General features: G+C 44.4%; 1 protein-coding gene across 1 annotated transcript in view; it reads right to left on the bottom strand.

Moving 5' to 3' along the window:
* Positions 1 to 1369: 1369 nt before the first annotated feature.
* The window catches only part of LOC119379571 (target of rapamycin complex 2 subunit MAPKAP1-like), a 111868-nt gene continuing 86085 nt past the window's right edge, over positions 1370 to 27152 (bottom strand). Inside the window, 7 exon segments of the mRNA XM_037648875.2 lie at positions 1370 to 5833; positions 5835 to 5926; positions 12133 to 12267; positions 17981 to 18109; positions 20662 to 20769; positions 21058 to 21167; positions 26725 to 26892. Of these exon segments, the coding sequence (XP_037504803.1) occupies positions 5705 to 5833; positions 5835 to 5926; positions 12133 to 12267; positions 17981 to 18109; positions 20662 to 20769; positions 21058 to 21167; positions 26725 to 26892 (871 nt within the window). The 3' untranslated portion in view covers positions 1370 to 5704.

The raw sequence follows: 27152 nt of genomic DNA, 5'->3' as shown, positions 1-27152 counted from the left end.
TGAAAACTAATCCAACGGCTAGTATACTTATTGTATAGGTCCTTTTCATTTTTTTCATCAAACGTTATTTGTCAAAGAATGTTGGAGTCAATATGAACAGCCGGGCCCTTAGTCCAGGGCTCTGCTGGCCTTCACTGCCTGCCGGACAAGTCGGATGAGGGAGAGTTGCCCTCCTGGGTCCAAGCTGGTAAGTATAGTACCTCCAAATGCTCCTTATCAAGGGTGTAGGATGTGCAGGTGTTTGCCTATGCCAATGGGTATGTTGGGAAAATCACATGAGACAGGAAACAGAGTTGGCTTTCCACTACACAAAGGGAATATTTTGTCGAGTAAGTTAAGATTGAGGAATGTGTCATCAGTTTGTATTTTACAGAGATCACTGACTTCTGTACTGCTGAATTATTTGCGCGGTAGACCAAATGTCTGTTGGTTGAGTCTCCGATATGTGAGGATGTCTCTGCTAAAAGGGTTCCCGCAAGTGTGTGAAAGTGTGCTCACCTGCCCTGCTCAGTGAGAAAGTTCACAAGTTTTGGCTTCATAGACGAGGTGAGGAAAAGGCCACAAGGAATTGTTTTTGGTGATTTAACACAATTACATTACAACAATATTGCTAGAAAGAGCAATGGGCATATCAACAAGAGCTAATTAAAACCAGTGTTAAAAGGGCCCTGCGACCATTTTCCACATAATAATCAAATAACCTCATTATATTAGAGTTTATCGCCCCATGAATCGACTGCTGCAAAAATTTTTAAAATCTGTCAAGTGTGAGTGGAGTTGCAGGGATTTGTAGAATGCTCTAAGTGCTTTCACTCCTCTCCTTTCGTCATAGTGAGCGCGCTGAAAGCTACACAGGAGAGGTGGGGGGACGACCAGGGGGCAAGAAGCTATGTCCGTGCACCAGCGCGCGTCATGACCTTGAGAACTTTCTTTTCTTGTTTTCCTTTAACACTCGCACAACTCACGTGCCCGTACCGCGACGTGCCGCGGTGCAGGCATGTCACGGCACACCGTGGCAGCCGCAGTGGTAACTACGCAGCTCACGATGCTCACATCAGCCAATGGCCGTGTCATTTAGGAGATCCAGTTGACTTTGGGTATACGACATCATTTGTCGAGAGAAGAGCGAGCGATTTCAAGGCGACATTAAAATTTAATTGTAAATTTCCTGCCGTGTGCTGTGCTATAAGGTTTGGCTCGCATGCTCGCAGCAGCCTCGACTACCCATCGGCAGGATTTTCTGACCACGTTCGAAAAGTGTTGCAGGGCCCCTTTAAGCACACCAATGAAGTCTCACTTGATTCATGGCACCTGTGGAACCTTTTCAGCGGCTAGCGTGAGACCGTAAATCAAGAAATGCAAGAAACTCGGCAGTATCAAAGCATTTTTCTACTTGTAAAATTTTACTTACAATTCTTGTTCTTTGGACAGTGTTACAATAGTAACTTCTGCTAACAAAGTTACACAAACAAAACAGATTCATGAAACAGAAAACAAAAAACAGAAAGAACATGCATGACAAACCAACATATAGTCAGTCTCCACGAAGGAGGAAAATCAAATATGATTCCTTCACTGCAGCAAGGTTGCTACAGTCATCACAAACTAAAAACGAGGCTAGCAATCAGAACATCACCTGTGTAGCATTATGGCAGACCTTCACAGCCAGAGGCTGTTGAAAGCTTCGTGGAACACCTTTCATGTTTCACACGCATAAATGATGGAATGCGTGTCCATAGCCATTTGAGCAAAGGTTTTTTTTTTCGAACAGCCAACATCCCACGTAAAATACGCAAGTTCGGTGCAAATCGGTCGGCTTCTGGAGCTCCCCTTATCTCTGCTGCTCTCGCAAAGACAGTTTATGCACTCCTGCAGAGAACGGCACAGCCACGTGCGCTGTGGTATTACAAGTAGTGGTACTACGAGTCCTGCTGCCAGAATATACAGGATGGAAACATAGAGCTGCTTTTGAGCTTGCCAGTCTTGCATTGGTGCAGGACTACAAAACCTTACTAGCATGAATGTAATGCTAATACAGTCAGTCAAAATTCCCACATTATCATATTCACCGAGAACTGCCACGGAAATACTCAAATAACACAAGCTCTCGAATGCGATTGCTGCCTTCCTTGCGACATTGGATACTTATGCCATGGTAAAACCATTCGGGTGTCGGGGCAAGCCAAGCACCACAAGTGCACTCACTCGCTTTGTTTCCTTTTCCTTGCAATGTGTGATCTCCATACTTTGTTGCACTTTCAAGAATGCACTATGATCGCATCTAGTAGACACCCTCAAGAGGACTACTTGAAATGCTGCATTGGGGCAACATCACATTTTCTTTCTTTCTTCTTCTTCTTCATTTTTTTTTTTTAAGGATTACCTTAAGCCACACAGAATGAAGGCTGTACAATGAGCAGCAGATGTAAATTCCAAGCGGCATACAATACACACTGCTTTTTGATCACGCTATACAAGAGGAGAGTTTAGTTTCTACACAGAGCCAGAATAAGCATGTAACATACTGTGAATGTAAACACTGATTGCGTATGAACCCATGCTGTCAGTCAGAGTTCAGTTAGCAAAATCACATCAATCTGAGGTGACTATGCAGTAGAAAAAAACGGTGATGCTTACAAATTACGCAGATGACACAGAAGAGGGCCTACAAGGCAGAATGTGCAAAACCTGTCAGTTGATACATAGTGTATAATTTCGTGTGTCTCTGGGTGAAATGCGCATTCTTGTGAAATCACCGGCACATATAGGCTTCAGGGTCGCTGCAACAACTCGTGAGAAGTAAAAAATAGTGCGAGCACTCTGAAACATTTTGAGCGCTCCACACAGGTCACGCAGCAGATTTCTTGCTGCACCTACAAACACTACAAAACTAGAGGTAGGAACAGGGTGTGATCTGCATAGCAGATACCACATGGGCTGCTATCACTTCCTTTTGCACTTCACTGCTTCAGCAAAACGTAGTGGCCGAAGAAACTAAGATTGCAAAGATGGGGGCGGAACAGTTACCAAGCTTGGTGGTGGGAGCACTCTCTCAATGAAAGAAAGAAAGAAATCGGCAAAGAAAGATGAGGCCTACGTGAGTGTCATGCAGGAAGCATCCGTTAGGATTATGTTCGTTAGAATTATGTTTTCGGCACTTGTCTGTGAAATTCTCCTCCTTTCTCTGACATATTGTGGATCACATGACACGCAGCAAGTACTTAGTTGCATTTACCGAAAACTCATTCTCCAAGTCATTTGAGTAACAGATAACCATAAACATCCCCACACTCTTTGCAGAAGGCAGTGTGCATGAAATGAGCAGATGCTTCTTCATACTACTTCATACAAAAAAAAAAAAAAAAAAGGAGGACTGCATGAACTGCAGAGAAATCTGAGTGGGGCAGGAAATGCTGTCGTACGTAACACCAGTGCCATATGGTACGCAAGTGAGGAGGTTATAAAATTAACAGATACGCCCATAACACTTTTGCTTGGTGTGTAACTCACTTTGTGTAGCTGATGCAGGTTTCCAAGTTTTCTTGGCTTCTGCAACATTACTCGTGGGTCTGTGAAACCAAGCAAGGTCCGGTGCTCTTCCTGCCCATTTTGCACACATTTTCTTTTCCCCAAACTACACCACTCTGTATGATAAACAGCAAATATGTACATATGGCTCCCCAATTCTGGCTGTTCAATTCACAGTTCACTTGTCTCACATTGTGGCCTTTAAGTCACGGTTCAAGTTTCAAAACTTGATGGTGCATTATTCTATCCCAGTGTCACATGGCTTAGAGATAATGAAGAGCATCCGATGTGAAAAGGGGTGCTCATTGTACCGGGAAAGATGTCACTAACTGCCCAACTTTCGAGTTATACACTTATATACAAGCTGAAAGAGCTAAGGGGCCCTCTTATGCTTCTCAAACTGCCATTTTTTATTTGTGGGTTGTATAGACTGATACATGGAGAGATAAATGCAGGAAAAATGGCAGCAACAGAGCGTGCAGTACGAAGCTATTCTACCAAACAAATATATGGAGTAAATTCAAACTACAAAAAAAAAAAAAAAAGAAAAGCCTGCCCTCAACCTAAGTTTCACGGGGTCATACGCACCGATTTCTCTCACTCAGTGACGTAACCTGGTGCTGATATCGGCAAGAGCTAGAAGCACCTATGTAGTGGAAGTTTGCGCTCCATGGTTGCCTGTTCTACCCGCTGTAATGATCACGCCATTACCGCAGTAACAACAAATAACGTGAAGCTGCACCCCCACAGACAAGGGTGAGGCAACAACAATGTGCCAAGGTGAGAAACATTCACCGCTTGAACAACACTCACTAGTGTGCAGAAGTACAAAACAAGGCAGCTCACGAGGGCACACAAGTGAGAAAAGTGCCTTTCACACATATTCACTGCTCGTATTCACTTCTCACTTGTCTATGCTTCTCTAAGATTTACTTCCCTATGCTCAGAGGCTACAGGCGAGAGAGCAGCCAGTGGCTACCGACTCTTTGTAGTTGTAGTGCTTACTTTTTTTAGGCCATATCTATATGCATTAATATAAAAAAAAGTACAGCAAACAAAACCAAAACAAAACTGCAAGAAAGATTTTGTAGCAGTGAAGTACTAGTTATCTACAACTTTGTTCTTCACCGATTATGAGCAAGCTCCTGATGACACCCTTTCCATAAGAAATGCTTCTGGCAAGCCCCACTATGCACTGATGCATTTGGCAGCAATGTGATGATCTCTCTGCGTTATTAAAAGATAAACTATTTTCATATTAAGTCTACGAACTATGCTAGAGGCATCAACTATCAGTCTACGCAACCCGCAAAAAAAAAAAAAAAAAAAAAAACAGGGGCTTGGAAAGTGCCAGAGGGCCCCTTTAAAGCTGTACACTGCTATCTGCACAAACTAACAAGGACAAGACATGAGTCCAGCACGAAGCACCACTAGGCACGAACATAACACAGACTCGGGATGAGATGAAGGGAGGATGGGATGGAAGACAGGGCGGCAAGTGTGCCAAAGGAACCCCCAAGCCTGTCAAAGTCTCAGGACCAACCACTGTGAGAGCCAAAAAACAAGCAACAATGCACAGTGACCAACATGCAGAAATAACGAACGAGGTCATTCACCTAATGTGACTCGCATTCTCACAGTTAAGACATGTCCATCGCTCACAAAAAAAAGATCACCGGTGGTGTAGGTGCCAAAGTACCTTGCTCAAGGCCGTAAAATGCAGAAGAAAATGATGGGCTTCAGAGCACGTGTCTACGAGCTGCACCCAGAAAGGAGGCGGTGGTTGTAAATGAAGACTACTGTCGCGGCAAATGAAAGTGGAAAGGCATGACCAAGTTCACAGCACTACCTAGTTGAACTGCAGGCTTTCTTTGTAATTCAGCCTTGCGGAAAATGTGAGAATTTGGTTAGAGGAGAAAGCAGAGGGGTGGGACATGCTGTGTGTGTGAGAGAGAGAGAGAGAGACAAAAAGGAGGGAGGAACCTCACTTCCACTAGAGTGATGCACTGCAAAGCACGAGGCATGCGAGACGACTGACAACACAACAAATAATCTGAGCACAATTCGGAGCACAACACACGTGCTCCGTCTGCATGCCTCATTTGCTGTCGCGTGTTGTAGCACAAGGTGCGGGGCGGAGGATGGCGCTCGAAGAAGTAGTTCGAGGAACAAGGCCTTAGCTAGGCAGCAGGAAGGAGGCTTGCTTGCGGAGCAACTTTCGCTCCTTTAGTGCCAGGTACTGAGTACGTGCTGGACTGGTGCGCATGACGAGGATGTAGCCCAGCTTGTTCCGGATCACAGATGCCTGTGCCGGGGTCTGTCTCAAACACATGGTTCTTGAACTCTCCACCAGATAAGTACACCACTTTCACCACACACTTCTCTGGAGAGCCCATGCCTGGTAGGAAAAAAAAAAAAAGATGGGGATGGGTACAGGTGTACACAAAAATTTATAACAATACACTGGGAGTCTTTCCAGTTCTCTAAAGTGCAAAGCAGTTGCTTCATCACATCACTGCAACTCTAAGAAGCACAGCATTTAACCCCTTGAGGGTCGAATTTTTTTGTGAAATCCAGTCCAGAAATGTGTAATTTTTTAATTACTGAAATAAACTTTTCAGACGATTCTATTTAAGAAAAAAATTGTCTAAAATTTTTTTTCGTGATCGTAAAGTGACAAAAAAAATCATTTTTGTTGTTACATACACATGGTTTATTCGTAACCAAATCAAGTAAAATCCTAAAAAAAAACTTAACAGTTTTTTATAAATAAAAATTATGCATTGTAGTAAACATAGCTCACAGACATACAAAATTAAGCACACGAGAGTACTTTTCCGGTTAAAATTGTTCGTGTTCTAACAGAAAAACTTTTCAGCGTGTGATAGTCTGAAGCATGGCTCGCCGCACACGCTTTTCAGATGTCGCTCCTTGATCGTCATCGGAATCTGAACTCGTCAAAAAATCCTCGTCTGACAAACTGAAATCCAATGAATCAGATTCTGATTCGGCACTTGGGGAATAGTCCGCATCGGAAGAATCGCTGCTCGACTCACCGGCAGCAGAGCAACCGGCGCGCGCTTCCATAGCGTAAGCGAACTGTGTCAGTGAGTGCACGGAAGAAAACTCTATGGTTGTGCGCCCGTCCGGAAAGCAAAAAGAGCGAAAGAGCTACAGTAATCCTTCGGCTTATCGCCAACAAGACGTATTTAGTTTTTCCGAGACCCCAAAACTGGAAACGCAATCACGGCGGCGTCGTTTGTGTAATTTAGCGCCGCACAGAAACAGATATAATCGCGCCCCAGGGAGCAATAAACGAGAGCGTAACAAACGGTCACCCTTTGAGAGATTAGAAACCCAACAGCCATCAGCTTCGCAGGCGCAAGAAGCGAAAACCACCCGAAGGACGAAACCGAAACCAGCCGCACCGCGTGCGCGCGTTATGATGCGCAATTGAAAGCCGCCGTGCCTCTTTCGCAAGCAAAAAAAAAAAAAAAGAAGGCGGAGAGACATCGGCGCATTAAAAAAAATTCCACGTATTCCCGAAGCGTGGCAGCACATTCAAAGCAAGAGAAATGATCGAAAAAGGCGCGCGTTTGAAATCAACCGCGCCGGGTTGCGTAAGCGATAGCCGGCGCGCGGCGCGCCATTTTGCGAAGCTTAAAAAAAGCAACAACAGAGAGACATTGGCGCATGAAAAAAATTCCACGTATTCCCGAATCATGGCAGCACATGCAAAGCAAGAGAAATGATCGAAAAAGGCGCGCGTTTGAAATCAACCGCGCCGGGTTGCGTAAGCGATAGCCGGCGCGCGGCGCGCCATTTTGCGAAGCTTAAAAAAAGCAACAACAGAGAGACATTGGCGCATGAAAAAAATTCCACGTATTCCCGAATCATGGCAGCACATGCAAAGCAAGAGAAATGATCGAAATAGGCGTGCACTTTAAACCAGCTGCACCGCGGACGCGCTCGGATGGGCAAGCGATAGCCGGCGCGCCGTTTTGGGAAGCAAAAAAAAAATACAACGGAGAGACATCGGCGCATGAAAAAAATTCCACGCATTCCCGAAGTGTCGCAGCACAGGCCAAGCAAGAGAAATGGTCGAAAAAGGCACGCGTTTTAAAAATAAACGCTATGCCGTACATGTACAACGAAAGCCCTTTGGTACCAGGAAGCTTCTGCCGTACATGTACGGCGAAAACCCTCAAGGGGTTAAAGACCAAGATTACTGGTAGTGACGTTCGGTGATTCCACGAGCGAGTAGATTAATGTCTGGTTAATGTGCAGATGTTGAATTAAGGATAGAATTGTCCATAATGCTAGGTACCCATAATATATAATATATAGGTGTTAGCAAATAACTAAGCAAAATTAATTCATAATAAAAAACAATAACAACATATTAAGGGCTACTTTTGCACACAGCAGCATGTAGCAATGATGAAAAGCCTAATGCATGGGCTTCGTTGATTACCTCTGTAGATTTCAAACGCTGTTTTTTTTAGTGCTTGCCATTCTATCGTTACTACAGAAGCACAGTGCTCTCAGCAATGCTTCTAACTCAAGGAAATGAGAGGCCTCTCAATGTACAGTGCAGTCCACAGTTAAAGGGAACACTAATGCACGGTCCTTGGTTCGCTGGCCCACAAGCTGCAAGAGCTGGCTGAAGTAATGTTGGCTCACTGCACAGGTGTGCAGCAAGGTTCCAATGTCACCAACCACAAATTATCTGCAGCAAAGCTGGGAGATTGTAGTCTAGCCAGATGGCGAAATTTGGTCAATAAACCTATTTGGGCAAGTTGGCGTTGGCTTGGCATGACGAATGTGGAAATGCACTGAAAAGGTGAAAACAAGACACACGTAAAACAGCCAGTCTGCAGGGATAAAACAGTGACAATCCAGGCTCTAGAGGGCTCCTTAATTCCTTCAACTGCACAATGGTTGTGCTAGGTGTGTCTTGTCTTTACCCTTCGCCCTTGTCTTTTAAGTGCATTACCACAAGCATCAGCAAACCTTTCATGTGCTCCACGTTAACGTGTTCCCTGTAACAGTGAACCAGTCTGTACAACACTATAAAGCCAAAAGTATAGGGGCATTCCTGCCCACTGAGTTTAAGCACAGTGAACTAGCATGCCATTAATGGGGTTGCTGCTGACTGCGCATGATTGATGAATAACACATCTTTAGTTATTATTAGAGCTGTGCGAATAGCAAAATTTTGGGTGCGAAGCGAATTCGAATAATAAAGATTGAGTGCGAATCGAATCGAATAATTTCGAATAATTTTAGAATATTTCTTAAACATTTTTCGAATAATTCGAAGTGAAATTACAGAAAAAGTTGCAGAGAATCCCTAAGTATGTTCTTGTGAGATAGCAACATGAAAGTGTTTCTTTTCGCTAGGTTGATGAAGCGCTGGTGGGGTCATATTTCATAGTTGTCTTTCTTATCAAGAATGAGGCAATGTAGAGGCTGAATTACATTTATGTACATGATTTGGTGCAACCAAAGTGTTGCCGACAACACTTTACACGTGATAGGCAGAGATGCTATTTCCTCAGGCCCTCCTCCTCTTTCAACTTCTGTGGAAGCCCAACTGATGTGGCGGACAAGGGTGTGCTCCCTTCAAGTCCGGAGTTCCAAATCTGCCTCGTAGACGTCAATATATAAGAACATCTGAAATTTTGGATGCTAAAAAGCTTCGGCGTCCGATTTTTTGGACTTCCTGCCCAAATTTCAGGTCCAAAACAGCATTAATTGAGCCCCCAACTCTGCCACATCTTTCATCTCCATATTGGAACCAGCGTTTTCTTGAGTTAATACATTTGCGACCGTAGCGGAGCTTGAAAGGCAGCTTTGCCGCAATACGGGGGTGTGATGAGGTGAAGCATATTGAAAATCTAGGGACCACTTCCAACCGGACTTTGTCTCTTGGCCAAGTTCGAGCGTAACGGAGCTTGAAAGGCAGCTTTGCCGCAATACGAGAGTGTAATGAGGTGAAGCATATTGAAAATCTGAAGGAGTCACTTTCAACCGGACATTGACTGCATTTGTCTTTGGGAAGTTCGAGTAATTCGAATAGTAAAATTTCAGTGCGAACCGAATCGAATAGCAAACACTATTCGAAAAATATTTGAAATTTCGAATATTCGCACGCCCCTAGTTATTATCTAAACAAGCAACAAACCTTAACTTACCAATTTCAAGGCATCAAGTACACTTAGTAACAGTAGAGCTGCATTCGCTATTGACTTTTCAAAGATACATATTCCTTTCGCTTCACATTAAGTGGCTTAGCAAAAACATTAATACAGTAAAACCTCGGTTATACGATCACGGCTCGTACGAATTTCGTGGTGATACGATCTGTGGTCCCGGCCAAGGCCCATTAGCCTGCACTGTATTAAAGTACGGTTGTTGCGAACCGATTTGCACCCCGCGATGCTTGATACGAACGTACGCTGGCGCCGAAGACGCGGCAGTCACGCGCGGGCGCGGGCATGCGAGCTGCGCGGCCATCAACTGTGCGTCGTTGCCTCCAAGATAGTGCGCGCGAATCTTGGAGGCCTTTATCTGCCTCGTGTTTAGATTACAGATGACGTTGACGTCACGCTTTTTTTTCTCGATGCGTGAACGCATGCTCCTGCGCTCGAGGCAGCAGCGTCTTTGTACTGTGATAACACATGCCTGCCCCGTCGATGCAAGCCATGTCCCCGCAGTCAGACCTTCTATGAAACAAGACTGAAAGTTGGGCTGTGGGTCCGTCATGAAGTCCCATGAAACGTGGACGAAGACCCCAAGAGACGAAGCGGACAGTCTTGGCGAAGGAGCTTGGCCTCTATCTAACGTGGGCAAAGCGCTTAAGTCACTTTCGCCGCAGTACTCTGGTATCATGCAGAAAAGTGTAGTAAGATTAGGAAAGGGCTACTAGCGGTCACGTGTCACAACACATCTGGTTCATTAATTACACACGCGCGCATGCACCGCATATTTACGAGTACAAGCCTGATCGTTGATGTCTAAAAAGTTTACTGGCAATCATTCAGAGCTGTTGATGATGTCACTGCGGCCCTGAGAAACACTAAATCAAAATGTAAGCCAACTTTTTTTTTGTCGCATACTAATTTTCCATGTTTTCTGATGATACGAATTTCGGATGATAAGAATATTTTTGGTGACCTTGTGAGATTCATATCACCGAGGTTTTACTGTATGATAAAAATAATGATATTTCCATTTGATAGCTAAATGCAGGGGAAAAAAAAAGACACTCCTGCTTTGCATTTGCAGTTGGAACTGTGATCGTAATGATATTAAACACCAACATATTTAAGACACTACTATATAATTTTAAGCCAGAAAAAGAGAAAATCAAATGAGCATCTGGAAAGTGGTTTCAATTGGCCTGGAATTATCTATGCAGCTAGGAGCTTAATGACGTTAGTTGATCATAACTGATGTGAATTTCCTTTGCTCCACTGAAAAGCTTGTGCAGTAAGTGGTGTGCAATGTACTGAACGCAGTTCAGTTCCTTTGACAATGTGCCAATTAGGCATGAAGTACAAAGTGATGTTCTACATACAACAGCTCAGAATAGAGTGAAAGAAAGGGTGCGCACGAGCGAAAGTAATGACTCATGGTTGCAGGCGGCTTCTGTCTATGCTTTCCTGTAGCTCGTATGAACGTGTCATGTATAAGCTGCAACAATGTGTACAAACCAACTAGTCTCAATGCCAATTTAAAAATCTCATTTTACGCAACAATCTAAGCATCATTTAGCAAAATGGTGTGTACCCTGAGATGAGAAACCTGCAGTGCAGCAAAAATAAATGCGTCTGGAATACCTGAATGTGCACAATTGTCATGTGGTGCATTCATGTCAGAAAATGGAAATTGCACGACTGCACGTGCACACAAACACTAAAGGAAGCAGGCATTTCTTTGGATGCCAGCTTTTGCGTGTGCAAATAATACAGCAATGGTGACGATCAAGAATGCAGCTCTTTCATTATGTCAACAATATTGTAGGTGCCGTACCGTATGTGAAATATGGAACGGCTAACAGTTACTAATGCTGCATGCACGTCTTCTTGATGCTAATAAAACTAGAAGTGGTACTTTGACAACCCCCTCAACATTTTTCGTTTGGGAGAAGAGACAAGCACAAACTGATTCACGACGTAAAAGGATGGTTATAGCTCAGGCAGGAAAAGAAGACACCAACAGTGTCATAACTCTCCTGACAGCTAACTATCTTGGATACACGAATACGTTAGTGCGAAGAGACTACAAATGTCAACTGTGTGTTTATTGCACTCCCCATGCTTTCTCCCTTACACAAAGCAAGTGCAGGCTTCCAAAAAGGCATGACAGACTTGCAAGTGCTGCCCTGCAAAAAGCCTCACATAGGCATCATGTCAACAAGCTTGCTCGCCTCACTACCAACGCAAGTTCAACATCATAGTGAAAAAAAAAAAGGTAAAAGCAACCCCACATCAATTGTGCCATGCCACCAGCACAAGCGCTACGATGGGAAGGTATAACAGGACTGTACTTGTTACAAAGAGAAACAAGAAAGTGGCAGGCAGAGGGGCCAGACTCAACTGTGTTTTCGGTGGACAAACTCGCATGCAGCAATCTCGTTCATGTTGTGCGTAACTGCCTTTGGCTGCCAACTCCATAGTCGGTTCTTGGCTTTCTGATGCAGAGGTGTTATCTCCACCTTCTCGCCAGATATACCTGGTAGCACATAAAGAGAGCAGGCAAAGGGTGTCAGAAGAACACGTCAAGGACAAGAATTTATACACTAACATCAGGCTCAGAATAATGACAGAACACTGCCAGGAAAGCATGGAATGCTTGTCAAAAGTTCATTAAAAGAAAAAAGAGAAAGAGCAGATATGAACTTGGGTAAAGCCTTGCAGTAGGGGCTTTGAAGCATAAGCATAGCTTTCTCTGCCATTTGAGTATTCCACACTGTACATTTAAGACAAAACAAACTGAAGAGTGAATTACACAGAGAAAAACTGCCACAATGTTAAAGCTGACTGGATGTTAGCAATGCCTCTTCAGCAAAGAGAAGAAAGTTGTTTCAGCTGTGCCTGCTGCATTTCATTATCAATGGTATCCTGAGGGCAAGCCCTAGCAACTTTGAAATTAAAAGGCGCACATTTTGCAGTACACAACACAAAGGAGCAAGACACTGCCATTTCGGTACAGATGCAACTATGAATACCACTATTATTGTGATCACGATTAAAAGGACACTAGTGGTGAATTTCTACCATTGCCTTTGCCACGATGTTCTATATAAAGACCAAGTAGTTTTCTATTCCTATTGAAGTACGTACATTGTGGGTATGAAAGTAAGTATGCGGGGGTCAGCCAAGAAGTATTGTAGCTTGATGAGGGCTACATTTCTGTGCTCCCAGTAAAGATGAATCAAGGGAGGCATACTTCGGCAGAACACGATGTAACTACACGCTGAATGGCATTACACACTAAATGGCAACTACTGTACTTGCTCGAATCTAACATGCACCATTCTTCCCGATAAAACGAGCAAAAAAATGGCCTGTGCGTTACAATCGAGTATGACACCGAAACCACATTTGTGGCACTGGCAACAGCCTACCGGCATCGGCATTCTGTTGTGGGTTCAGATAGGTAGCGTACTAGAACTGATGAGCGGCAGGCACGACTGCACCTTGCCATCCGATTCATTTTGTACGGCACCACTCTCCCCTCTTTTGGACGCAGCCTTCGTTGTGTCTGCCTGTCTTTCGTGTCTACAGTCGACGTCCGATTTCCCGGACGCCTGAAATTCCGGACATGCCCGATTTCCCGGACTCATCTGTGGCACCGTCAAGTTCCCCATAGAGTCAATGTATTAAAAAGTCCGAAATTCCGGACGCTTATAGCCTTCGCCATCCGATTTCCCAGACTTTTTACTGTTAACCGCCGACCCAAAGTCACCACCGACGCCGCCATTTTGGTTGTTTTCATATCCTCGAACCCACCATACTCGCATCGCAGGTGTGGCCAGCAGCACCGCCGCACCGCGCCGCGGCTGCCGTAACCTCGAAACCGCACGTGTCAATCCGTTGCCAGCCGTAGCTTAGCCAAGCCAAACCTCACTGTGTTCGTTCACGTGTTGTTTTGTCAGCTCTGCCAGCTCTACGGTCGTGTCTGCGGTTGATCGTTTGCTGCTGCGTGCTATCTTCAGTGATCACCTTTCCTGACCTTCAGCATCCACCGAGTTCCTAGCTGTTTCGTGTTGCGCTTTTCGTCGAGCGGATTCGTCGTTTACAGCGATGGCACCGACTGCTCCTTCGTCTTCGTCCGCGCCTTTGAAGCGCACAAAGCCCCCTCGTAGGCTCACGATGGAGAAGAAAGCCGCCATCATTGAACAAGTCCAAAGCGGTCGGTCGCAGACAGAGGTGGGGAGGGAGTTCGGAATTTCGAAGCAAACTGTATCGGACTTCATCAAAAACAAGGCGAAGATCTTGGAAGTGGCTGCCAAATCAACCGGGGCTGGAAAGAAGAATGCGAGTCACGGTGTTTACCCGCAGCTCGAGGAAGCGCTCCTCGTGTGGCTCAGTGCCATGATCGCTAAGAAAATCCCGGTGTCAGGCGACATCCTGAAGCAGAAGGCGGAGGTTTTCGTGCTTCAGATGAACGTGAAGGACTTCAAGTTCAGCGATGGATGGCTTCGCAATTTCAAGAGCCGCAATGACTTGAAGTTCAAGAAGATGTGCGGAGAAAGCGGCGCCGTCGACGATTCCGTTGTCGCCGAATATCGGGATGGAAATCTGCAGTCCTTGCTTCAGCAGTTTCCACCTAATGATATTTTCAACTGCGACGAAACTGGACTGTTTTACAAGCTGCTGCCAGAGGAAACGCTTACATTTGCTGGTGACCCTCTGCCACGGCGGCAAGCACAGCAAGGAGCGCCTCACTGTCCTCGTTGGCAGCAACATGTCAGGCAGCGAGAAGCTTCCGTTACTTGTCATAGGCAAGTCGAAGCATCCAAGATGTTTCAAGGGGTCAGTAACTCTGCCTGTTCTCTATGAAGCTAACAAGAAGGTGTGGGTAACGCAGCAGCTATTCGAAGCGTACGTGCGCAAGCTGGACAGAAGGTTCGAGCAGCAAAATCGAAGAATTCTGCTGTTTGTGGATAACTGCGCTGCGCAGTGGCCACATCAAGGACCTAAAGGCTGTACAGATTGAATTTCTGCCGCCGAACACCACAGCAATCCTGCAGCCGATGGACCAAGGCGTGATTCGTAACTTGAAGCATCATTACAAATCACACGTGCTCAGCCACATGGTGCTCTGCTCCGCCAGTGGGAAAAGCTACGCTGTTGACCTCAGGTCTGCAGTCGGCATGCTAGCGGAATCGTGGAAGGCGGTTACGCAAGAGACTCTGCGGAACTGTTTTCGCCACGCGGGCTTCACACTCGACGCCGAGACGGCTGTCTCGCCCCAAGTGGACAGCAGTGTGTGATGAACTGCCATCCACGGACGTTGCCTTCGACGATCTGCGCGCTGCCGGCGTGTCGATTCCAGACGGGATAACCTTTGAGGGCTTCGCCGACGCTGACAAAGACCTCGAGCTATGTGCGGAGTTGACGGATGATGAAATCATTCGTCAAGTTACGGAGGATTCCGACGACTCCGACACCGAGAACGAAGAGCCAGCTCCTACACAGCCAACGAGCTTGGAGTTGACGCGAGCACTGATGACACTGTCATCGGTGTACAGCGGCAACATGACGTTGAATGAAATTGAGGCAGACATGATCGCGGGCAAGCAGAACGCCGTGCAAAAGAAAATCAGCGACTTCTTTGCGCCCAAGTGCTGACCTATGAGGTAGCGCCGGCCACGTCGTATTTTTTTGTGTTTTTTTTTATATAAACGGCTCTTTTCAGAGCCACCTAAACGATGCATTGGCTGAATTGCAATGGGAATCTTGTACTCCTGGCAGTGACCCTCTCCGTCAGCTAAAAATACCTACCAAAAAGGTGCGTTTTCACGTGCATTCGTTTTTCCGGACTGCCCGATTTTCCGGACGTTTTCGCGGTCCCTTGAGGGTCCGGGAAATCGGACGTCGACTGTAGTACGTGCTATCAGTAACCCTTGATGGATGAAACATCGAAGCCTTGAATGCCTGCTCTACAAAGGCCCCCGAGAGAGACTGCAAATCATTTCTTATCTTGAAGAAGATTATTACTGGAAGGTATGAAAACTACAGAAAAAAAAAAAAACAGGTTCATCTGTACAGTGAAGCTTGACAATCTTGGCGTAATTTGTCAGTGTCGTCTGAAGTTAGCTGTATCCTTAAAGAGCTGTAGAGCTAGGAATATTATCTTGCTGAAAGAAAGTCATACGTGTACCATTGGTGAAGGGTATGGTATCTCCACAGGCAATGTGCTGTATAAAGGTGACTTACTTGCGGTATTCTGAGGGCTCAAAGATGTTAGCATTTTGAGGTGAATGCATGAGAGTTGCACTGCATAAAAAGAACTGTCTTGTTCAGGGGTGCAGCCAGGATTTATTATTACTTTTTTTAGGAGAAGCGGGGTTCGACTTTCCTATTTTGTATTCTTGTGTGTGTAAAAATACCATATTTCCCAGTGTATAAGAGACGCATTTGTATAAGATGCACCCCCATCTTTTTACAACTTTCTTTCGGGAAAAAAAAAAGATGTTATACTATAAGATGCACCCACCTTTAACCCGGTCAGCTTGATTAACCCGTTAAGTGCTTATGACGACCTGTGCTCGTCATGGGTCGTCAGCAAAGTTCCAAGAGGCTTTTGACGAGCCCCGCTCGCCAAATGGTGTTTTCCTATTTATATACAGGTAGCAACACAGGTTCCGTGATTGGCGCTTTTGTTGAATGAGAGTTTGCACACTAAACGGCGAAATGCGCACGTTGCGTTTCCTGCACGTTTAAACGAACATGGCCACATGCTCATTTACAAGTTGTTTCACTGTTGTTTGCAATGTTGCAAACAACTTGAAGCCTGTCGTTGGCCTATCCTTTACAATGTTGCATGCTCAACATGAATACGCAAACAATGATCACACTGCACCCAAACACATACATACAAAAGATAGATGGCAACAGGAAGCCAGAAGCTGCGACTATGGGTGGACTGCCAAGATTTCTCACATAGAAACCCACGATGATGATAAAGAAGTGGTGCTTTCATCTTTGTAACTAGTATAGGTTGGGCACTACAATGTACAATGAAACACCGTAGTGCCTTTTTCTTATTTATTGTGTCAGTTCTGTGGGTTAAACGCTTCGCTTAAAAAACAACAAGAACAGCAAAATATAGTATACATGACAACAGGGGCCTTTGCTGCGACTAAGACCTCTTCGGCTGTTCAGTTGACATCTGAGGCCATAGTAACTCCACTATTATATCAATATTAAATTTCGTTTTTTTTTGGAATGGTGCCATGTACAGGTTAGTGTAGTTCAAGAAAAAAAATGGACATATTGGATGTGCAAGGGCGGATGTCCTTGTGTAAGACAGAACCGTGAAAATTCTTGGAAAAAAAAAAAGCCATGTCTTATACACAAGGAAATATTGTATATACGAGTACAAACTGTACATTTTTCTGGAGAGGCAGGTGTGAATACCCCCGAACTTTCCAGCCCTCGCTATGCCTATAAGGTTATTTGGCATGCTGAGGATAGCTACATCCAGTCTTCTTTGTGTGCACTTGCATGTTGACCAGGAAAAGTTCCTACAAGCTCAAAGTGGGGACTTCAAAGACAAGCTTGCAAACTTTCTTCCGCAACTCTATGCAGACCGAGCTTGTCAAGGTAACGGTCCTTGAATTGGCACACGATCAAGGCATATTTCAAAATGACCTTAAATCCAGAAAAACTGCATCACAAGAGACAAGAAACTGTGAGAATAACTTTCTCATGCTATAAAGGCAAATTTCGCTTGTCCCTCTATTCTTTATGATCCTCAACATAGGGGCACGTCAATGTTTCCTTTTAAGAATCTGGTAACATTACGTTCAGGTTCATTATCATTTTGTTCTCGTAAAAATTGGGTGTGCATTAGATTAGAGTAAATACGGTACAAAATTTATCCTCTGTTATGAAGGCCGCAAACAAAAAAGGGCCACCAACTACGATTTTGTATGTTTGACCAATTTCGAGAAATCCAGTTACAGGAGGCCTGTGACTTCTGTTGCATGCGATGGAAATTGCACTTCTGGTGTGATGAAAGCTGCCTCATGTGACGCAGGCTTTAAATGTTCGTATGTTTTCTCAAGGTACAAGCCAGTTTTTACCAGTAGCTACATTACTGGTCGATAAGTTCCAAAACCGTCAGTACACAGCGCTGCATTGTTCAACAATAGTTCTTAAATAATGCCTCTTAGTGAGCGACAGGAGCAATTCCTAGTAAGTGCCATACTCACCTAATTGGACTTCAGTGTTACGTCCGATGCGAGGCACAAGGGCCACGTTGAATGCTTGGTACAGGTGAGCTTCCATCGCGGTCATGTCCCGGTCAGCATAATCATCTGGTTGGGTTGCTGATAACACCGCTGCATGCAGAAATTCAGACACACTAAATGAGCGACAAGGAGCACATGTGAGTGATCCTAGCACGCATTAATCAACTGCCAAAAATAAGCATCTATGCTACTACTAATTAACTGGCCAAAAGTAGCAGCATAATACACGACTGAGCAAGCTGGAGCAAGTGTCACAACAACACAATATTCTGCTTCCACGCAACCACCTTCTGTGTCTTCACATCAAGACACACACACACACCTTAGAAATGAGACTTCTTGTAGAAACGTTTTTCTCATTATGTATTTAGGGATCTCTGAGGCTTACTATTGTAAGTATTTCGTCTAGGATTAGATGTCCAGAACCATCAGTTAAGGCAAAAACAAGTTCAAAATGTTGTTCCAGTACTTTTTTTTAAGGTACACATAGACAAAGTGTGTACTATGTATTTATTTATTGTCTGCATAGCATGCAGGTGCTAAAAGTACATCCACACCCAAGTACACAAGCAGCTTTTGGGTTTTTCCCCACCGAAATGCGGCCGCCTATGCCAGGATTCCTCATTACCTATGCAGATTGAATCTACCGTTTGGCCTGTTGTCGCCTCTAACTAATACATCCCATGGATGCAAGACTCATTTCCTCTGCAACTACTTATCCCATATTGCTATTGTTTCAGTAAAACCTTGTTAATATGCCCTCACTTTAAACGTACCAAAGGTTAAAACATAGTCTTAACATAACAAGTCCTCGACCAAGTCTCCATGAAAGCACTCAATGAATGCACTCGCTGACTGCTTATGCTGTAGTGGCTCTTCCTACGCCAGTGGTTAAAGTGTACTGTGACTCCTTTTGATGTACTATAAAGATGAACGCCACCCCTCAACTTGCGGTGTGGCCGGTGCCACAAAAGTTGCCACAAAAGGTCTCCTGACTTTGTGACAAGTGCAGAGACGGGTCGAATAATCATTCTGCCTTCGGCCCGAGTGTGGCAATGACGTTATCGATAAGCATTGGAAAAGCACCGATGCGTGATGATGGTCACCTACGACATGCCAGTATGACTGAATGCCTCCCCACCATTCACTGCTGCCTCCTTGTGCGGAAGCATCAAGTGGACCATGGAGATGCGGTGTGCATGTTGCTTGAAAAAATGAAAGCCGCTCGCTGTTGCCACACTGACCCACCCAACAAGATATTCACTACACCCATGCAAGATCAAGAGTAGAGCGGGTACAAAGAACATTGCCACGGCCAACACGCTTGTATAGTATAGCAAACTCTTCGGCACAGGTGGCATGAGCTTAATAGGCAATGAACTGCTCACAGCTACCTAGGGACGATCAGTTCCACGCTGCAGCAGGCAACACATTTTAATGTAACGCAGGGGCGTAGCCAGAAATTTTTTTCGGGGGGGGGGGGGGGGCACCTCCTTGATCTGAAGTGGGGGTCGGGCAGGCAGATGTGATCGAGTGTCATTTTGAGCTATGTATGCCATGGCAAAAAAAATTCCGGGGGAGGAGGGGGGGGGGGCATGGGCCCGGTGTGCCCCCCCTGGCTACGCCACTGATGTAACGGACCTGGATTTTGTTCGGCAGCAGATTGCTATACAAACGCACACAAGTGCATCGGGGAAAGGTGGACGATTAGTCCGTCCACTCTGTCGCCAAGTCAGCATTGTGCGTGTTCCGTCATAGTTTGGAAATGCATCCTAGCAATGTCAGTTCACCTACTTGCATGGTCGTATGACAGATCAAGATTTTTTTTCTTTGCTTAGGTAAAAAGGAAAAAAAAAAAGACCCTGTAGTCGGTACTTTAGACAACATTTACTGCGGCATTGTGTTTGTTTCTTTTTTGGTAGGGGTGGCTCATGTCAGGATAAGCAAATTTGTACTTAGCAGTTACTGTGCACTACCATTTAGTGTGTAGTTAGGTTGTGTTCCCAGCAGGTACGTATTAATGGGATTTTACTGCACATGCTTTATTATGCCTGTTAACAAATCAGGAATGTGATAGGTTCCTATCAGATCCCTCTTTAAGTTTTGTGTGCTTTTTTTTCTTTCAGGACTGTTATTTTATATACATCTGTTCATCAAATGATTTGCATGAAACTATTCCTGCCAGTGCTCGGTGCTCCAGGCTTTGTCGTCAGCAGCCACACCATCAAATTGGCAGACCTCCTTGGGCTGTGCAGACAGCTGACACAGGTCGAAATTAAGAGTGGTTGTCAATAAACCAGTGTTAAAGAGTAGAATATTCTTGTCTATACAGGTAAGGAATGTGAACAGACTGTCAGTGTATTTCCCTGACAAGAAATATGAGGTTAAACAAATCCCCTGCAGTCAATTTCACATTAAAACACAAACATGTCAATGCACAACTCGCACAGAACAAACCATGCCGATTAACTGCATGATTTAGGTTTCACTTTTTAGTCCGCTTTCTGACCAATATTTAAATTTTATGTTGTTACTTTTGAGGATTAAAAATTTTGGTCAAGAAAAGAAAAAAAACCAAACTCCTTTGCAAAAATAATCTTTTACTACTTTTATTTAAATGTTCTAGGTTATGCAGCACTCACCGTCCTCTGACACTAGGGTGAACTCAAGGGTGCCACTCGTCCGGATGGTGGTGTCCAAGTCTATAGGGATGCCCACTTCCCGGTAGTCTTCAACATGAAACTCGGGCCCTAGACATTTGCAGGACAAGTCGTTCTTAGAATAAAGCACTTGTCGCATTGTTTTCGACACACATACGCAACGTCCTATAAATGAGACAGCATGTAATTAAAACAATGAAGAACATAGCTGTTTTTGTTAAAGTACAATTGTGTACCTACAACTTTACCTGATCTGCGATAACATCATTTGGTGGTCCTAAGGTGTGACAACTTGCCAGGCGCCACTTACGCATTCCTAGTGGCCTCCTCTTACATTTAAGAGAAGTTAAAAGATGGATGAAATTGCCCAAGACATACCCAAGGAGCGTAGCAAGCCCTTGCGCTTCTTGAGCATTTGGTCGAGGACATCCCGCAAGGTGGCATCCAGACTGGGGATCTGAACTTTCGTGAAACCATCCTTGGTGTGGCTGCGAGGGAACCAGGGGTCAAGAAGCTACATTTACATGCGTACGATTCACAGCAAAAATCCCAATATGTACGGGTTCTGCAATTGAACCTCGACAAAAAAGTACAGACGACTTACTCCAATACACAATATAGTAGCAACGTTTTCCTTTTTTATTTCCTGATCTCAGTTTTTTGTCTGCATAATTTTCCTTGCAATTTAGAAATATTGTTAGACAGTCTTGATTAGATGATGCACTTTCTTTGCATGTACCTGGAGCTATTGTAGCAGCCATATACACAAAAGATAATTCATCACTTACCCAAACCGTTCTGCATGAAAATATCAGAAAGCAGCACAATACACAGCGAGACGGTGGAACATGTGTGTAGTCTTGCGGATACACTCCTAAGTGTTGTGGTAACTTGGAACAGGAAGATGCCAACCGCAAGTGAACACATGAACGCCCTTGGTAATGACAACGGGAATGTGTATTGCCTTACTGATGCTGTGACATGCTATTGCAAATGCATGTTACAGATGACACTACAGTGACTTTATCTCTGGGATTCCCTACACAGTAAAAAAAAGAAAAAAAAATGGCAGCCTAGCATAGGTGGGCCACGATAAATGTACATGCGTACCTGCCAATTTCTGAACATGAAGGTTTGTAAAAACCCTTGGAGCATGACACGGGTCAGGGCAACAGCATGCACTGTTTGATGCAGCAAACAAGCAACACCAAGCTTAAACACACTAGCAAGGAACACATTGCTTTTAGATCACAGTAACTTATCTCTGTGACTTCACTGCCACCAACTTGACCTTCTGAAAAGGGGCCCTGCAATACTTTTCGAACATAGTCAGAAAACACTGCTGGTCTGTAATCAAGGCTCCAGTGAACACATGAGCCAAATATAATCTGCCTCTTTCATTTTCCCGTGCTGCCCTCTGCTGTTTTGGTAGAGCTTTGGTAGAGGCCGGGATAACCGGTATTGCCAGAAGCAAAGCTTCCAAGATGAAGAGACGTTTCGTGACTTTTCCGCTAGGGGAGAGCGCATGCGCCAGGGTGTCGTGAAAAAGGCGGATTGCATCATGCACACCAGGGAACTTACAATTTTGTGTCAAACACAGCCACAGATCCCTTGTTCTCTCCTCTGCAAACAACACAGCAGGCAGGAGCAAGTGATTGTGGCAGGTATTGGCTGCTTTCCCAAATAGCACAGCAGCACACAATTTCGGAGGTCCCATGCTGCGCTGCATAGGTACCATTGCTGCCCATGGGGTGCAGTATAATATGCCGACGCCAGGGGCGTAGCCAGAAATTTTTTTTGGGGGTGTTCAACCATACTTTATGTATGTTTGTGCGTGCGTTTCTATGTGTGCGTGTATATATACGCAAGCAAAACTGAAAAATTTGGGGGGGTTTTGAACCCCCCACCCCCCCCCCCCCCTTGGCTACGCCCCTGGCCGACGCCACGCATATCTGGACCAGTATTAGTGGCCAATACGGTCAAACAAAAAATGAGAGAAAGTGCTCAAGGGCGTGACACACGATAAAGGCCGTGCATCACTGCCTTACCATCCCTCCCACCCCTGTGTAGCTTTCAGAGCACTCGTGGCGATGAAAAGTGAGATAAAACACTAGTTTTGTACGATAGCTCCGCTTATACTCGATGCATATGAAATAACTTTTGGAGTGGGAGATTTGTGAGAGAACAGGGACCAATAGTAAGGTCATGATAACTTGCTTGTAGCAAGAAGTCTTTAGTTTGTGTGGCACCTTACACTGCCACAAGAGGGTGCCTCAGGTACCATCACGATTTCTTGCTTGCACACGTATTGCTGTAATCTCATGTTGGCTCACCTTTCAAGAGCTTTAAGACAGCTTTGTGAACAGAACTTATTTTTTTAGACACTTCTTAAACACTGAATGAAATCGTAGAATGAACTTTAATTTGTAAGTTTTATGAAAAGTTCAGCAACGCTGACAGTTACGTACAATGCTCAGCAATCGAAACATTATACTCTCAGCATGTGGCTGCCTGTGCTTGTTGTGCCACTGGTGAGTGCTTGTGCAAGTCAGCTAATGAACTGAAGTTAATGCCGTGCTGCTACTGCATGCGGTCAACAGTTGTTCAATCTGCATTTCATGGCTGCGGCGGTGGAGCGTTGCAAACCTTTCAACTCTGAACTTATGTGAAGCAGCCGCTTTCACCATGGGGGATCATCGGCTGCGATTTACGAAGGACTTGATTCTGCATTTCTTGCATTTTGCATAACGAAGTACAAGGCTACCAGGAATTCCAAGCCATAAGGACAGATATAACAGAGAAAAGGACGAAAGCAGAGACAGCCTTTTCTTTTCTTTGTTCTCCTCCTCGCCATACAGCACAATACATCAACTCACTTTCATGAGCACTCACCAGCCGTGCAACAAACACCCGCAGCCACTCCAAGTATCACGTTTCGATCGCTGAGCACTGCATATGTGCATGCGTAATGCTATGTCATGGTGGCCACTTGTAGTACATGGTGTCTGTGCAAAAACTTTGGTGTTAGTGCAATTTCTATCTCGCCTGCCAGCGCTTTTGATCCGGTAATTATATGTCAAGTTTCTTGCTGGGTTATGTTCAGTACGCTTACTGAGAAAACATTATTCCCCCGTGTCCTTATTCACAAATAGGCGCCCATGTTACAGCTGTTTATGTCTAAGAGCAATCGCCAGCCAACTGAAGATGGACGGCCAATGGAAAACGACACTTACGAACAAAAAGCTTTGAGAATTCAGCTCCAGGTCTTTTTCTAGGAACCTGTGAAGTAGATTTTGCTACTAAAACATGGGAAACTTTACTGAACAAAATTTGTGATTTAATAAAGCTTGTTGCTGCAAAAATCACTCTGTTATAGTATATTGAAGTTTGACTGTACATAAACTGTCGTTCAATGGCAATGGACTATGCAATGGTGTGTTGCCACAAGTTTTGAAATGAAAATACGTAATTTATGTGAACACATGCTCATCATGAAGGCACACCACATTTTTTTTTTTTTTTTTGGTCACAGAGAGCGCTAAGGTGTGAACCCACGAAGGGAGACTGTTTTTAGCTATATTTGTAATGTGCTGACAACAGTATTCTAAGTATGTACAGTATTCTACGATGAAATAAAGCCTTCAGTTTTTCATACCGAAGCTTTCTTTACCTGCCAAAGCCAATGGAGCAAAGAAGTAGCTGAAATTCATGCCGACATACAGGGTTTTCCATTGCTGGCAAAAGTTACATATAATTTCATTAAGGCGGTTTCGACAGGGTCTATGGTGTATTGGGCTGCTGTCCAAAATAGTTAATAAAAGGATATTGATAAATGCACTCTCAATTACAACATAGTATCAGACCATGTACTGGACAAGAAAGAAACACATCACTATTGTGGAAAGTAAGCTCATTTAAACATCATACACAACAAGAAATAAGCTGTATGTGCACTGCAACAAATGCAAAGCACAAGGCTTGACCCAATTCAATTCTGTGTTTCTCATCCTCGTTTTTTTTTAAACACCTCGTTTCTTGTAAGAACAAGTACTGCGTGATGCAGTGAAGTGCACAATAAATAGTGTAAGTCGTGCTGAGAGTGCCAATTACACGTCATAACTGCCTAGTTAATTTTTAGACATATGGCTTATGCCCAAAACACATGTAGCATGGAAACAAGCTGTGCAAAAAACAACAACAAAGAAACAAACTGTCAATTGCTTGTTCACAAGTGATCAGACCCCGCAGGCCCACCGAGGTGCTCATGCCAAGAAACCGAAGCCTTCTTGCAGGGCCTCCCGTAAATCCAAAAGTTCTAGCGCGTAATCAAACGTGGAAATTTCTAGACTGTTAAATTGCGTAAAATACAAAGCCACGACTGCTGTAGAAGAAAACGATGCAGGTGCTGTGGCAGACGGCACCTTGAGCATTTCGTAACGATGGCGGTGCCCCTACGGCTTCCCCCGCCCGATGCAGCAGCGCCTATATGGCCCCTAATGGCATCAGCATGAAAGGGGACAATTGTCTCGCAAGGAGAACGCTCTGCATTTACCACACCTAACCATTCTAGATACCCTAGCATTGCAGCAGCAGCTCAGGACACAAAACAACACCTCTAGTTAAGTTTTTCTAACAAACAATGGTTGGTAGAACAAACTGATGCCTTAATTTTAACTTTTGTGAGGAAAGAAATCTAGTATGTCCTTTATTATAAAACCTGTAGCAGCACGAACAAGGACTGAAGTATGAAGCTGCAGCAGCGCTACTACTGGAAGCAGCGAAGGAAGACAAGAAAAATGAAAGCAGTCTCGCACAGAGAATGCAAGTTACTTCGTGGTTAAGGACAAGTGCAACGCTGAGCCACTGACGCTTCCTAAGTAAATCTGGCTGCGATCGCTCACAGACAATCTCCACATGCGGAGTGCAACCAGAAAACAGATTCAACTCAGAGCTGAGTCCAGCTGCAACTACAGCGTATGCAATGCAGCTTGACTGCATCATGCCCTTTGCAGTCTGGACACTGCATGTAGTGGCCTATTGTTTTTCTAGTGTGTAACGATGCGAAGAGAAATAAGCATGCTCAAAACAATGCATTTTGTGCTTGGTTTGCAGTTACTTTTTAAGCATAAAAGGAGAAAGCTTCAAAGTAGTGTTAGAAAGCCGAAATTTCTCTATCTATATCTAAATTGTGATATAAATGAAGGAAGGGAATCCAAAGGTTGCAGGTTCAGCCCCTGCAAATAAACATTTTCTGCACTGTAAAATATGGTGAACATTTTTTTAGGGGACCTCAGAAAAAAATGACACATGATCCTGGTAAACTTAGCATCCCATAATGCTTGTGATGACACTAGAGTGAAAAAGTTAACTTCGCACAAGAACATTATTTGAAGTTTACAAGCAAGCTAAGCAAATGCAAACACATCAAATAGAGTGTGCTATTACTGCCCAGAACGAAAACTGAATATCGAACACTTTATTTTTTCAGCTGTCGTAACTGCTGACTGCATTAAATGAAGCTTGGGATTTTCATATGCTGCACAGGTCAATTCCGAGCCAACAGCTTTTTCTCTTTTCCAGTTTATCTGACTCCTTGTGTATCAATGTAACTGCACAAGGTGTTGGCACTCATAAGAGTGTCCGTGTCGCCTTCAGCTTTGATGATCACCGCCTATGTTCAGACTGACTACAATGTCAAACAAGCTCAAAAGTTACGATGTGTTTCACAATGTAGCTACTGGACGAGACAAAGAAGCGGGACTGGCATTTCAAAGCATAACAGCAAAAACATGCGACAGGAATGTATCGATGAGGTTCTATTGTACAAATGTATCGCGTACTTGTGAAAAATAAGTACAGTGCCTCTAAGTGTGTTGACTACTTGTTCATCTTTTGTGCACTGTTGTGATGGCCCCCGTGGATTACGTCTGCACAAGAGTGATTAGTGCTAGCTCTGTGATGCATATGCTCAGCTAATGTTCTGAAAGTGTATGAGCTCAAAGAGTGCTTTGGTGACTGCACCACTGCATTGGTAAAACAACTCACAAGGTGAGCAGAGGTCCTGCGGGAAAATCTTCTCTCTCCACCTCGGCCAAGGCCAGGTACGGGAACTCAAACTTTGTCACAGGTTCCCGAGGGTCCAGCGGCGGGAAGTCCTCATCGATTTCACCACTTTCTTCTGCAATTCTCAAGCAGTACTGAGACACACTTGGCCTGCATAGGTGCACACGTGTGGTGAACACACTAAGTACCAGAGAAACATCAGCACTAAGCACAGTCGCACAATATCACTCTAGCATCAGTCTTGCATTATACTGCAATCTGAAGTTCATCAGATTATACTAGTATTTCCTCTGCTTTCCAATATTTGTGGACAAGGTCACAAATGCATTTGTTTCAGGTGTGGCTGCTGGTGATTCTCAACAGGATCATTCCTACTGTTGGTAGTTGAGTCATTATCAAGCTATTCAGAG

The sequence above is a fragment of the Rhipicephalus sanguineus genome, chromosome 1 (genome assembly GCF_013339695.2).
Source record: "Rhipicephalus sanguineus isolate Rsan-2018 chromosome 1, BIME_Rsan_1.4, whole genome shotgun sequence".
In the NCBI taxonomy this organism is placed as follows: Eukaryota; Metazoa; Arthropoda; class Arachnida; order Ixodida; family Ixodidae; genus Rhipicephalus; species Rhipicephalus sanguineus.
Note: the sequence above shows the minus strand (reverse complement) of the source record. Positions and strands in the feature narration are given on the sequence as shown.